The 15,798-nt window shown below is 40.5% G+C and overlaps 1 protein-coding gene across 3 annotated transcripts in view; it reads left to right on the forward strand.

The window, feature by feature from the left end:
* The first annotated feature begins 50 nt into the window (after window positions 1–50).
* The window catches only part of LOC133538060 (guanine nucleotide exchange factor DBS-like), a 62,287-nt gene continuing 46,539 nt past the window's right edge, over window positions 51–15,798 (forward strand). For 2 of the 3 annotated variants that reach the window (XM_061879334.1, XM_061879338.1), the window contains exons 1-2: window positions 11,585–11,671; window positions 11,783–12,102. In XM_061879334.1, coding sequence (XP_061735318.1) covers window positions 11,946–12,102 — 157 coding nt within the window. In that variant the 5' untranslated portion in view covers window positions 11,585–11,671; window positions 11,783–11,945. Of the gene's footprint in view, window positions 332–4,508; window positions 5,026–11,584; window positions 11,672–11,782; window positions 12,103–15,798 lie in introns of those variants that run through there. The other variant, XM_061879336.1, reaches the window with a different exon arrangement.

Genomic DNA, 15,798 nt, shown 5'->3' on the forward strand with positions numbered 1-15,798 from the left:
TACGGCCAAAGGGGGCGACTAGCTCATTTTTTCTGGTTAAAAAGTATTTGCGGTACAGTATTCTAAACTTGCTCACATTATTTACAAAGTTAAAAAAAAAACTTAATACCTGCTATAATAGGATAGTATTCTTTTTGGAAAACCTTAATGATACGGTACTTAAAGCCACCTGTTTAGTGCATATTGGCAAATTTGCTGTTGACTAGCAGCTGCTGGACAAGCCTTGTGGTGAATAAATGGCGCTGGAGGAGATATTAATTAGAATTTTGATCGATTTGGGATTGTAAAATTTAGCCACAATGGTGTTTCACATCCACTGGATCTACAGAAGGTGAGTTGTCTGTAATATTTCGCCTCAAAATTGTACACTTGTGAACAGAAGCCATTTTGTTTTCGTGTTTACTTTTCAGTATGCTAACTCGTTATTGTGTTATTTTATTAATTGGCAGATGAAACATGTCATTACAATTTCACCCCTTTCATAAAGGTCCCATTTCCAAAAAACAATTGAGTGCTTAATGTGCCGAGTTAATTTCTCTTTGGCTATATTATTATTTTTGTCGATGCCTGTCACTTTCAGCTTGTTGATTGATTGATTGATACTTTTATTAGTAGATGGCACAGTTCAGTACATATTCCGTACAATTGACCACTAAATAGTAACGCCCGAATACGTTTTTCAACTTGTTTAAGTCGGGGTCCACGTTAATCTATTTTACTGCCTTAAAATGTGTAATGAAGTTTTTTTCAACGTATGTCTCCTCTTTAATGTCAATTTAACGTACAGTACACCTAAGCTTACTCATTCTAACACAGCAAATTTTATAATTAGCTGGTACCCCAGCACCTCCAAAACCCTCAAATCTAGACTCCAAACATCCCAGAACAAGCTAGTCCGGTTACTCTTACACTTCCACCCCAGATCACACCTCACTCCAACCCACTTCTCCAAAGTGGGCTGGCTCAGGGTGGAGGACAGACTAAAAGAACTTGCACTGAGCCTAGTCCATAAAATCCGCTACGCCTCTCTGATACCGAAGTACTTGTCAAACTACTTCCTTAAGGGCCTACTGAAATTAGATTTTCTTATCTATACGGGGATAGTAGGTCCATTACATGTGTCATACTTGATCATTTCGCGATATTGCCATATATTTGGTGAAAGGATTTAGTAGAGAACATCGACGATACAGTTCGCAACTTTTGGTCGCTAATAAAAAAGCCTTGCCTTTACCGGAAGTAGCAGACGATGTGCGCGTGACGTCACCGGTGTGAGGGCTCCTCACATCCTCACATTGTTTATAATCATATGCCACCAGAAGCAAGAGCGATTCGGACCGACAAAGCAACGATTTCCCCATTACTTTGAGCGAGGATGAAAGATTCGTGGATGAGGAAAGTTATAGTGAAGCACTAAAAAAAAAAAAACATACCTGAAAGTCGGAGGGCTGCGGGGACCGCCAGTGTCTCTGAGGGAAACCAACGGAGGAGCCAAGATCACAGCTGCCTTTTTGACAACTGCAGGAGGAGGTCGCATAATCCGCTCAAGTCTCCGGTAAGAGCCGACTTAATATCACAATTTTCCCCTCCAAAAACTTGCTGGTTGACATGTGGTAGAGAAACATGTTCGCTAAAGCTTCACAACAAACAAAGAAACACCGGCTGTGTACCGGTTGCTAAAGGCAGCTGCAATCCACCGCTTTCCACCAACAGCATTCTTCTTTATAGTCTCCATTATTAATTGAACAAATTGCAAAAGATTCAGCAACACAGATGTCCAAAATATGTGTGTAATTGCACGATGAAAAGAGACGACTTTTAGCCGTAAGTAGTGCTGGGCTAATATGTCCCCTCCAACCAATAACGTCACAAACACGCGTCATCATTCAGCGACGTTTTCAACAGGAAACTCCGCGGGAAATTTAAAATTGTAATTTAGTAAAATAAACCGGCCGTATTGGCATGTGTTGCAATGTTAATATTTCATCATTGATATATAAACTATCAGACTGCGTGGTCGGTAGTAGTGGGTTTCAGTTGGCCTTTAAATGACCGCCATAACCACAACACCAGGGGGAGCTCCACAAACCCCGTTAAACCCAGATTCTGATCTAACAAACGTCTTAACTCATTCTCTGTCTATGCCACATCAATGTGGAATGCAATCCCAACAGGTGTAAAAGTAAGTACATCTCTATATTCCTTTTAAAACCGCTCTAAAACAACACTCCAGGCAACTTCAACCCTTTACTAATACCCTCCTCCATTCACATTCCATCTCCCCGGATTGTAAATAACCTAATGTAAATAATCAAATGTACTTCTAATGTATATACTTGTTCTTATGCTATCTGAACTCACTATGTTCTCTGCTCGCTGTACATATCCTGCTAAGTAAGACCTACACTGTTTCAATGTCCATTTCTCTGTTGATGCAATTGTTGATGACTGAAGTACTGATATCGACCAAAGCTCCTCATCCCACCCCCGGATTGTAAATAATTGAATGTATATACTATGATGATTAACTTGTGTGCTGACAGTATTATGCTTTCAGTATGTATTTGTACCATGAATTGATTAAAGTGGTCCCCGACTTAAACAAGTTGAAAAACTTATTCGGGTGTTGCCATTTAGTGGTCAATTGTGCGGAATATGTACTGAACTGTGCAATTTACTAATAAAAGTTTCAATCAATCAATCAATCAATGTCTGTAGAACATTTAACTGGCGGTCCGAAGAGAAAATATGTATCGTGAATGTCATCAAGTTGGCCCATGAATTTCCTTCAAAAGTTCAAAGTGACTACCATTCCATTCATCCATCCATTAATTTTTCTACCGCTTGTCCCTTTTTTGTAATGATTTGAGCAATTTGAGTCTGTCTACAGAAGATGTGCATCAGTCACCATTTTCTTGCCACCCATTGGTCAGCTATGTGAGCACGGCCGCCACTTTACGGCAGTCAAGAGCCGCCCCGTCAAATCAGTCCAAGTCCGCCCTATCGCTTGTATTCTGGTCAGCTACGTCAGCGCGGTGGCCATCTTACGGCTGTCACGATCTGCCCAGTCAATCACAAGTCTGCCCTATCGCTTGTATTTTGGGAGACACGTTCAGGTATGGGGACGTCTTGCTACAACTTTGGACTAGCATTATTGCTAAAATTCTAAGTATGGATTTTTTTAATCGTGGGTCCACTACAATGGAAATTATATGATTGATTGATTGAAACTTTTATTAGTAGATTGCACAGTACAGTACATATTCCATACAATTGACCACTAAATGGTAACACCCGAATAAGTTTTTCAACTTGTTTAAGTCGGGGTCCACGTTAATCAATTCATGGTATCCATAACTACTTAGCTATATGTCAGCAGATTAACAATCTTTTAAAAGGGAATTTATAGTGTTGAATTTTTTTTTTTTTTTTTTTTTTTTTTTTAAAGAAATCTATTTTATTTATATATTGTTATGATCCGCCACCCGGATCATATATGGTTTTGGGTTTTGAGTGTTTTTGTGTTCCCTGAATATTTTTGGACTCTTCCGATCCCTGGTTTGTGCATTCCTTGTTTTGTCTGGTTACCTTGGTTTCACAATTGTCCCACCTGCTCTTTTTTTTACGTATACCTGGTTTTCATTGATTGCTTGAGTGTTTAAGCCTGCCTTCTACCTCAGTTCTGCCTGAATGGTTTGTTTGCTCCACGCAACATTCTTGTTGATATATCTTTGATGTCTTTTCTAGTGCTAAGTCTCGTCTTAGCTTCTCGTGCGCTCGGCACGTTACTTTGGACTCTACTAAGTTTTAGCTTAGCTTACCGTGCGTTCGGCACGCCTTTTCTTTGCCTGTTTTGCACCAGTGTTCTTTTATTTTTGTATTAAATCAACTCTTACCTGCAATTCCTGCCTGTCTTGGTCCTTGTGCATGCTTGGGGTGACAACGCGCATCCAAAATGCGTTACCAACGCGTCATATATCATGTTCTTGAAAATGTATATTTTACAATAACGAAGGTGTTTGTTTTTTTTTAATGCGTGGAGAGTAACAAAATATTTAATGGTAAATGGGTTACACTTGAATAGTGCTTTTCTATCGTCTCGGTATTCAAAGCACTTTGACATATTTCCACATTCGCCCATTAACACACACATTTACACAGTAATGCCGGGAGCTGTCATGCAAGGCGTTAATCACGACAAGGGTGAAGTGTCTTGCTCAAGGACACAGCGGACGTGACTAGGTTGGTAGAAGCTGGGAATCAAACCAGGAACCCTCAGGTTGCTGGCACGGGCAATCTCCCAACCGCGCCACGCATCACATGGTTAACAACAGCACAGCAGTCCTGTCACAAATCTTCAACTAGAGGTTTTTGTGTAGGGCAAGTACCTGCATGGAGTATCAGGCTGCACTTGCATGTTTTCCCCGCTAGATGTCACACTTGTATCCGTTATTTTATGTTGGACTAGGGGCTGACCTATTGTTTTCCCATTTCCTCCCCCACTCCAGTGTGGCAACAGTGCACAGGTTTGCACCATCCCGCGTGTCGCAGCTGGTGCATCATCACCATCGTCAGCGCCTTCCTGTCTCCTCCACAGCATCCCTACTCTCCCCCTATCGGAGGACGTGTCACGGCAGCCTGGCTCGTGTGGGACGTCGGCCTCACTTCCTCCTCAAGCATCCTCTCACAAGCCGACATACACCCACACACATCCAACATCCGCGGTGTCCATGTTTCTTACAAGACTGCAACACGAGAGACACGTCTAAGGGATAGCTGAAGCACAGCCGCCATCCTTCCCCTTCTCCCTTCTCTACATCCCCCTCACCTCCTCCCGTTACCACCACTCTCCGAGGAGCCGTCCGATAAAAGCAGGCAAGCTGTCTCTTCTCCCCAGGAAAGTGTCTCTCGGCTGGGTTGCTGGGCTCCCGCTGCCCCTGTGGAGGATGATCCTGTGGATGAAGACAGAAGAGATGGACATAGGGGAGCTACTGGAGAGGCTAAGGACGGTCACCAGGAGCATAGGTGGGTGACGACACCCTACATTAATACATATACACTGCACAGGGAAGCTAATTCACTTTGAAATACATATACAGCAATAGCACAGAAAATTGGGTTTAATCTACTAAATGCGTACAAGCATTACATACACCTCATTAGGTGCACAATCCAATACAATATTCCTACCTTCATTAAGCTAATGATGCTAAATATTGAAAGTGATGGTACTAATCCCATTTCTTATCCGTGAGATGAATCCAATTATGGATCATGAGCAAGGGCATTTTAATGCAAGTGATGGCGAAACACAATACTGGAAGCCCCATTAAAAAAAACTGTGTCATAAACCTGGAAGCCAGTCTTTCCCTTCCCCATTGTGTAGTGAGTGGGCGGACCACCAGAACATGATGACAAAATGCAGTTCAATTAATTTTGCGTTCATTGAATACTCTTGCTGATGTTCATGTAAACGGAGAAGGAGAAGGAGACAACGATAATCGTAAAGGACGGGAGAGAGAACAGGAGGCAGAGAGAGATTCAGCCAAGTCAGAAGAATTTATGTACGGTTGCCTTAAGATGAGGATGAAGTTTAGCAATTCACTTTGTCCAAAAGACGAAGGCCTGAATCTTCTACTGACGGTGCAAGATTGTATTCACATCCTTAAATCAATGATTGCATTTGTCCCAGCTTCCATTCCTCCTCCTGTTCTGGTAGCTGTCCACCTGTCATCCATCAAGCCCTAAAGGCCTACTGAAATGAGATTTTCTTATTCAAACGGGAATAGCAGGTCCATTCTATGTGTCATACTTGATCATTTCGCGATATTGCCCTATTTTTGCTGAAAGGATTTAGTAGAGAACATCGACGATAAAGTTCGCAACTTTTGGTCGCTAATAGAAAAGCCTTGCCTTTACCGGAAGTATGTGCGCGTGACGTCACGAGTTGCAGGGCTCCACACATATTCACATTGTTTATAATGGGAGCCACCAGCAGTAAGAGCAATTCGGACCGAGAAAGCGACAATTTCCTCATTAATTTGAGCGAGGATGAAAGATTCGTGAATTAGGATATTAATAGTGAAGGACTAGAAAAAAAAGCGATGGCTCCGGGCGGCGGCAGTGTGAGCGTTTCAGATGTAATTAGACACATTTACTAGGATAATTCTGGAAGGTCCCTTATCTGCTTATTGTTTTAATAGTGTTTTAGTGAGATTCTAAAGACATACCTCGAGGTCTGATGGCTGCGGTGAACACGTAGTGTCTCAGAGAGAAGCCGAGGAGCCAAGCTCACAACTGCCTTTTTTGACAGCTAATGCAGGAGGAAGTCCCGTAATCCACTGATTTCTCCGGTAAGACCTAATATCACAATTTTCCCATCCAAAGACATGCTGGTTGACGTAGAGAAAACATGTTCGCTTGACCGCTCTGCTTCACAACAAACAAAGAAACACCGGCTGTGTCTTGGTGCTAAAGACAGCTGCAATCCACCGCTTTCCACCAACAGTATTGTTCTTTATAGTCTCCATTATTAAATGAACAAATTGCAAAATATTCAGCAACACAGATGTCCAACATACTAATTACGCCATGAACAGAGACGACTTTTAGCCGTGTTTGGTGCTGCGCTAATATGTCCTCTCCAACACGTGACGCCACGCGTACGTGTCATCATTTCGCAACGTTTTCAAAAAGAAACTCGCGGGAAACTTTAAATTGAAATTTAGTAAACTAAAAAGGCCGTATTGGCATGTGTTGCAATGTTAATATTTCATCATTAATATATAAACTATCAGACTGCGTGGTCGGTAGTAGTGGGTTTCAGTAGGCCTTTAAAAGCATTCTTTCGCACCTGTCCGAGTATCTTATCCGTGCATCCATTCTAGCATCTGTGTCAGTATCCATCCTTTAATTAATACGTCCACCCTAGTATTAGTCCTGGCGTCCTTCCAATTATTTATGCATTCTTTCAAGCATCTGTTGTAGTATCCTACAACCTTCCATCAAAGCACCTTTTAACATCCATCCTTGCATTAATTAATCAATCCATCCATTCTTTAATTGTTGAATTCATCTTAGTATCCTTCCTTTTGTTCATGTCTCCAAACAAGCATTCTTTCGATCATCTGTCTTAGCATTTGTTGTGGTATCCACCAATCAATCCCAGCATTTTTTAAGTATCTGTCCTATTATCCATCTTCATATTCATCCTTGCAGCCATCAGTCCAATTTAGCAGGAAACCTAGCATCTGTTATAATATCCATCATTTCATGCCAGTATTCTTGTGAGCACATATCCTCGTATCCAACCTTGAATACATTTTTCCATCCTAGTATTCTTTCGAGCACGTAAGTAAGTACAGGCAGCTGGTTTATCCCAAACATTCCTGCCACTTTATTTCACACACTATGGCATTTTTAAGTCTTTATTTTTGGGGGGAATATACCACAATAATATCGTACTCTGGCCTTATTACCGTGATGATATCGTACTGTGAGATTTTCATACTGTTACATCCCTACCTTATATCTATCCTTCCATCCATCATTCCATCCTTAGAATGTTTTTAGCGCATGTCATAATATCGATCTTTGCATCCAACCTAGCATCTGTCACTGAAACCATTAATCCCCCCTGGCATTCTTTTTAGTGTCTGTCATAATATCTTCCTTGCTTCCATCAACCCATTGTAGCATTCTTTCTAGCATGGCATAGCATGCATGCTTGCATGTATCCTTTCTAGTATCCATCTAGTATCCGTCATAAAATCTAACACTATAGCATAGCATTTGTCCTTGGATACATCAATCCATATACATGTCCTAACATATACATTATTCGCTTTTCGTAACAGTCCACATACGTATCATCCCATTCATTCTTGCATTTCACCTAAATCCATCTTTCTATGTATCTGTTTCTGTCTACTTCTGCTCAACTTCTAATGGCCCACTTTACCTACTACCTGATGATTTAAAGCGATACCCGGATGATCAGCGAGTCACAGTCCTCCCCCTTTCCTGTATGCTTGTTTTCATGCAAACCCAGGCATTGATCTTGATTACCAACATACTGTAACAGATATGACACATTATTGGTTGTTCGCATCGCTAATATAAGGACAGGGGTTGTGTAAAAAGTGGGATCGAACCCCATATATCTTGTCTATATGTGTTGGGCTCCTGTGCCCTCTTCTGGCCTAAGGTCACAACCTGGAATATTTCACTAGTGTTTTATCATCTTTATCAATATTTTATCTGTTTATGTCCTGCCTAAAAAAATCTTAATTAAACCTCAGGCGGGTTGGCCTTCGAGCAGATTCATTCTTGGTCAACATTTGTGTCTCTTCTCTGCTGTCAAGGTTGGGGTTTGTGTTACAATGTCTGTCTCCCTAAATCGTGTTTTATGGCTGCTTTAATTAACATTTTGCCTTGACTTCCATGTCAGTGCGTGCAAAGGGGCTTCAAATGAGGTAGCGGGCTGGGAGGGCATAAACCTGATTAGCATGAGGAAGTGTTACAGGGTCAAGTGTGTCACTGCCAAAGCAGGGGTGATGTTGTGTTACTGCTGCCATCAGTATGTAGAATGTGTTTTGTTTTGATGTAAGAATTCCGTATAAAACTGAACTTTATGTACAGGTTTAGTTTGAAACGTAGAAGCTATACGTTTACGCTAGTTTAGGATCTGCCCTGTTATTTTTAGGGACCTACAGCAAACACACTAGTCGAAGGTCATCTATATCAGTGGTCCCCAACCTTTTTTTATCCACGGACCGGTCAACGCTTAATAATTTGTCCCGCGGCCCGAAGGGGGGGTCCTTTTTTTTTTTTTTTCCTTCTTTGTCATGAAAAAGGGATGTTTTTGTGGTTGGTGCACTAATTGTAAGTGTATATTGTGTTTTTATGTTGATTTAATTAAAAAAAATATATATATTTATTATTATTTTTTAATTTTTTATTTTTTTATAAAAAATTCTTCTGCGGCCCGGTACTAATCGGGCAGCGGCCCGGTGGTTGGGGACCACTGATCTATATGACAAAATGCTCTGGTGATTTTATTCTATGAATCTGCTGCAAAAATGTTAGTAACTCCAAAGTTTTGTTAACAATAAATGAGTCCAGTATATTATATTACGTTGTTATATTAAGTTACATTATAATATGTTACATTATATTAATGTTACGTTACATTATAATGCATTATGTTGTTTAACATGTTACATTACATCATATATTATTTTACATTGTTATATTTTGTTACATTATATTACGCTAAATTATATAACAATACATTATACTATATTATATCACATTTTGTTGTATTACCTTATATTATGCTACGTTATGTTATGTTACGGTACATTACAATGTATTAAGCTATGTTACTTTATATTATATTACGTTACAATATCTTATACTATGTCACTTTAAGTTGAATTATATTATGTTACATTATATTGTATCACGTTATAGTATAAATTAAAGATAGGAATGTTCCACAACCCTAAAATATCAGGAGAGCCCAGGCTATTTTTGGTCCAGGATGTGCATCCTGGCATATTGGTGGTAACTTTTCCTTTACTTTAAATTGTAAATATTACATTTTTAGTGATAACTTTAAATAAATATTGGTTTGATGGCACTATTTGCAGGGGGATAAGAGGGCTGCAGCGTTGAATTCAGCAGAGGGCGCTGTCACACAATTCAATTCACTTAAGATGTTTCAGCAAGAAGATACTTTGACAAGGCGTGGTGTTATATAATTGCATGGTTTGTAAGTACAATACTGCATATAATATGCCTGTAATTGTTTATTGATATGTGAACTGGAATTTAAAATGACAAACAGGCATTATTGGGGCTTTTTATGGGTGCTCCCATCATCTACTGTATTGTTGTTTAGAGTTTGTGACAGTGCAGTAGAGCAGTGGTTCTCAAATGGGGGTATGCGTACCCCTGGGGGTACTTGAAGGTATGCCAAGGGGTACGTGAGATTTTTTTTAAATATTCTAAAAATAGCAACAATTCAAAAATCCTTTATAAATATATTTATTGAATAATACTTCAAGAAAATATGAATGTACGTTCATAAACTCTGAAAAGAAATGCAACAATGCAATATTCAGTGGTGACAGCTAGATTTTTTTTGTGGACATGTTCCATAAATATTGATTTTAAAGATTTATTTTTTTGTGAAGAAATGTTTAGAATTAAGTTCATGAATCCAGATAGATCTGTATTGCAAACCCCAAAGAGGGCACTTTAGTTTGATGATTACTTCTATGTGTAGAAATCTTTATTAGGGTCCGCCAGGCCCATTGTAAAATGACTCCCAAAGGAGTCCTTATGCAATGGGCCAAAGGACCCTATTGAATCTGTAAGGTTTTATTATTATTCTTTATTATTATTATTATTCCGCCGCCTCTTCGAACTGTAACATGCTTCAAAACTCACCAAATTTCACACTCATCAGAACTGGCGAAAATTGCCATCTAATAAAAAAAAACACCCCAAAAATCAAAAATGCGCTGTAGCGCCCCCTAGGAAAAAAAAACAGACTGCTTGTAACTTTCGTTAGAAATATCGTACAGACATGAAACAAAAACCTCTATGTAGGGCTGACTTAGACCTAGATTTCATAATTTTACCTTCTAGGGCAAAAATCAACAGAAATTTTGCAAAAACCCATTCAAAGCAAAATTTTTGCAAAAAATGCAATTTTTGCCTCTTTGCGCTGTAATTTGACCCCCTTAAAATGCTTCAAAACTCACCAAACTTGGCACACACATCAGGACTGGCGAAAATTGCGATGTAATTAAAAAAACATTTTTTTTTTAAACTGAAAATTGCGCTCTAGCGTAATTTTTTAATAAAACACAGAAAAAACTGCTCCTAGGAAGAAAACATAGACAAAACTGCTTGTAACTTCTGGTATGAATGTCGTAGAGACATGAAACAAAAACCTCTATGGAGGTCTGACTAAGACCAGGGCTTGGGTCGCGGGGGCAGCAGCCAAAACGGGCCCGACCAACACTGCTTGCAGCTTTAATTTATAATTGAATCACTTGTTTATTTTTCAACAAGTTTTTATTTATTTTTATATCTTTTTTTCCAAATAGTTCAAGAAAGACCACTTAAAATGAACAATATTTTGCAGTGTTATACAATTTAATAAATCAGAAACTGATGATATAGTGCTGTATTTTACTTCTTTATCTCTTTTTTTCAACCAAAAATGCTTTGCTCTGATTAGGGGGTACTTGAATTAAAACAATGTTCACAGGGGGTACATCACTGAAAAAAGGTCGAGAACCACTGCAGTAGAGGACTAAAATATAGTGCTTTTTGTACAATTTCCTTGTAGATCCTCTCGATATCATGTTGTCGTCCAAGTTAGTAATGTTTTATTCATTACAATTAAGCTTGATGCAGTTTTTGACTCTATTGGAGATAAGTTTTGGAGGTGTCTGTGAAGACTGAGACCGGCATAAGTTTTGGAGGTATCTGTGAAGACGGAGAGTGGGGAAAGCCGAAACAGATTAACGTAGGGGTGGAGGAATATAATTAGCCCAAGCAACAGAAGGGGATTTGTGCTCCACCGGCTGCCTTCTTCACCAATCCTCCTGGTTTCCTCTACAGCTAGACTGTCAATAGTTACACTTGCAATGAGGTATGTGAATGCACTGCAGTGTGTGTGTTCATGCAGAAATGGGCCCATCCTCTGCTTTAGTGTGAGAGTTGACCATTTGTGCACAGTGACTCAGCTCTTCATTCCTGCCAGGTTTGCACTTAAGTCCTCGATGTGGATCTGTAGGAGACGGCGGACTTGTGTGGCGTGCGCTGCGGCGGTCTGGCCCTCGCAAGATGCATGCAAGAGCACGTTGTCCTGATCCCGAGTGACCCAGAAGAGAAGAGGCTTCTCTGGAAGTTTGTGAGCGTTTGAGATGTCTCTGCACGAGTTTTTGCGGGAGAGCGGCGAGGCGTCCCAACGGATCATGGGCAGGCTCAGTCTTATTATACAGAACTTGGACATCTCGGGACTTGGTTCTTCTTTTCCTTTCGGCCCTGGCAGCCGCAAGAATTCCTGGAGAGACTGGGACGGTAAGAGGAGAGGATGCAGGCTTTTCACAATTAAGAATGCAGCTGAGATAGGCTCCAGGGACAAGCTGTAGAAAATGGATGGATGGAAGAATACGTAAATCATTGTGGTAGCTATGGTTATGTTGTGTTGTTTGTAGAGATGTCCCGATCCCAATCATTTGAATGAGGGGCCGATATTTGTCTGTTTTAACCGATTGGTGTGCGGCGATCTTTATCAAATTGTTTTCGGTACAATGCTAAAGATTGTACTCACGTGTAAGATTCCTTCAAAAGGGATACACGCTCAGGAAGACACAATTACATTTAAGGATACATGTTACAAACATGCAAGAGTGTGTGTCTTGCCAGACCACTGGCTCGAATTTGAGAGCCCACTGCAACAAACAAGTCGTATAACTCTTGTCTTTACCTGCATTTTGGAAAATAAATACATGTTATGGTATGGCTAAAAGAAGACCCCAGCAGGACAACGCCGCTGATGCTTCAATGTAAAGTAAGCATGATTGATCCAAATGACGATACTATCGATATCCCCCGGGGTTGCCCACATATGCGGTCCTCTCCAAGGTTTCTAATAGTCATCATTGTCACTGTCACCAACGTCCCACTGGGTGTGAGTTTTTCCTTGCCCTTATGTGGGCTCTACCGAGGATGTCGTTGTGGTTTGTGCAGCCCTTTGAGACACTTGTGATTTAGGGCTGTATAAATAAACATGGATGGATTGATTGATAGTATAATGTCAGTGTATAAACTGGGGGTGTTCAAACTTTTTTTCACTAAGGGCCGCACCCTTAAAAATTAAACAATGCACGGGCCTTTTTGATATATGTCTGTGGAAGTTGCCTTCCAGTGGGTTCCTCGGACCATCTAATACTGCTATGAGAGCCCAGATCAGGGTTACAACACTGTTTTATTTGCATAAATTAGTGCAGGGGTTTTGCTTTCCAGCAATCTGTCTTTTCGTGTCTGTGTCTCTCTCGCTCTCACTCCAGCTCCAACAGCGTGTTTTCTTCCGGCTGCTGCTAATTAAGGCGTCATGTGATTAGATAACAAAGGCCACCTGGGCCATCCACTCACCTGTCGCTGTCTTCGTGGCTGGTACTGGCACACCCTGTTCCGCGGCACGCCCCCCTCCGCAAAGTAATTTTAAAAGCCAATACAATATATACCTTTTTAAGAAAAAAAAAGCCTGCATGTCAGGTTTGTGTTATTAGTAGTGGTGCATGTTACATATTGAACAGATAATTATTGTGTCAACATGAAGAATAATGACTTGACAAAGTTCACATTGATAAATCCGATAACAATAAAATTAAAAAAACACTGAAATGAGCCTAGATTTTGCGTACTGTGCTGTAGGTGACTTAGGGTGAGCAAATTAGAGACGCTGTTTGCAACATTTACACAGATGCCTAGAGGATGCCAACTTTCCAATGTATTTTACACAGTATATCCCGCCGTCTCACGGCTTCTCGTATGTAATCACATGTATACATGACTCATGCACATGCATTAGCTTTAGGTGTTCCATCCATCCATCCATCCATTTTCTCCCGGTTGTCCCTTTTGGGGTCGCGGCGGGTGCTGGAGCCCATCTCAGCTGCATTCGGGCGGAAGGTGTTGTTAGCTACTAATAGCTATTTGGATAGTTAGAATTAGCTGTCATTGAATGTGTATTGGGCTTCACGGTGGCAGAGGGGTTAGTGCGTCTGCCTCACAATATGAAGGTCCTGCAGTCCTGGGTTCAAATCCAGGCTCGGGATCTTTCTGTGTGGAGTTTGCATGTTCTCCCCGTGAATGCGTGGGTTCCCTCCGGGTACTCCGGCTTCCTCCCACTTCCAAAGACATGCACCTGGGGATAGGTTGATTGGCAACACTAAATTGGCCCTAGTGTGTGAATGTGAGTGTGAATGTTGTCTGTCTATCTGTGTTGGCCCTGCGATGAGGTGGCGACTTGTCCAGGGTGTACCCCGCCTTCCGCCCGATTGTAGCTGAGATAGGCGCCAGCGCCCCCCGCGACCCCGAAAGGGAATAAGCAGTAGAAAATGGATGGATGGATGGATGGATGAATGTGTATTCTATCATAACAACAACATGACTGCAAATTATTTGTCGCTTCTCTTGAACTGCTTTTGTATGTGTGCCTGCGCTTTTCGCATGTACTTGTTGTCGTGACCGGGTAAGTGACCGCCATAAACCCTAGCCATTTTATTCGGGCCGGTAAAAAATGTTATTACATACATTTTGTAATTGTGAAAAAAGACAATTATCAAACAAATGTGTTCTGCTACATCACTAACGGTAACATAAGCCAGCCGGTGGGGTTCTTGTTATATTTTTTGCTTTGAAAGATGTTACTGTGAGGAAGTTGCAACCAGCACCTTTGAGTCTCTTACTCGTGTTGTAAACCTCCCCTATGCGCATGGCATCAATTGTGTGAGACTCCTTCACTGTCTCAGAGGAAGGCATTTTGTGTGCCATTTGCACCGCATGTTCTGCAAATATTGTGCTAGGAAAAAAAAGTGTTGCGCTTCAACACATTAAACATTATCAGCCACCAGAAACACCAGCACCGCTATGACAGGGTTTTGTAAGGCCACAAAGACACCTGCTGCTAAAGAAGCTGCCCTAAAGCCAACCACATAGAAAGGTGTGCGTAAACTACATTAAAACAATTATAAGTTAATACACAAGTTAAACATTTATCTGTATTGTAAGAAGCAGGAACTTATCTGTATCGAATCAGCTTGAAAAAATATATATCGGGCATCCCTACTTTTCGGCGTCAACATTTCAAATTTTTCACGTAATTTACACGTATTTGCCCTTTTATTCCACTTTTAACGTGTTTTTTTGTAATGGTATTTTTAGAATGTATAGCGGTGGGCCGTTAAAATATTTGCTGCAGTCTTTTTATTATTTTTGTTTTTTTGTAACTTCTGCAATGATAGCACTAATTGCACACAGGCGTTCAATCAATCAATCAATCAATGTTTACTTATATAGCCCTAAATCACTAGTGTCTCAAAGGGCTGCTAAGTGTGTTTAAAAGCACACACAGAGTGCATACAAGCAGAAACAATGTGAGAAAGAAAAATGGCCAAAAAGAGCAATTTTACTGGTTAATAAAGGGGATGCATGGAGTGCAATCGAGGTATCTGTCACGCCAATGGTTCATGTTTTGTTTTGGTCATGCTATGTTTAGTTTTTTGGACATTTAGTTCTGTTTTGCATTTCCTTGTGTGTCTTACCGTGCCAACTGATTTAGTTTTCTGTCATGTCTGATAATGAGGTTTGTATGGCCATATTACCCTGAGCATCCCCAATCTCATCTGTTCTACTTCTTCTTTTAGTTTTCTGGCAGCACGCAGGCGTTGGCATCGACTTCCATTTTTTTAACAAATGGGGAAAGGAAGAGTGATATATGCCGTAAAGCAAGTCAGCACATTTGTAGATTTTGTGTGGCTGGGTTCCTGCAACCCTCCTAAAAGTTGTTAAGTGCCAGTGGAAGCAATACAGACCTCCCCAGGCCATGACAGAGGTGTCATTCAACTAGTTGTAAGTCGATGTATTGTCCCAAAAGATAGAAAAATATTTTATGAATGTTCAAAAGTTATTTAGTGCTGCTTTCATAAAATAAGATTTATAATAAAGTGTTTTTGTGTTTACTTTAGTTCAACATTTTCATTGTTATAA

Source organism: Nerophis ophidion, linkage group LG19 (genome assembly GCF_033978795.1).
Source record: "Nerophis ophidion isolate RoL-2023_Sa linkage group LG19, RoL_Noph_v1.0, whole genome shotgun sequence".
Classification (NCBI taxonomy): domain Eukaryota; kingdom Metazoa; phylum Chordata; class Actinopteri; order Syngnathiformes; family Syngnathidae; genus Nerophis; species Nerophis ophidion.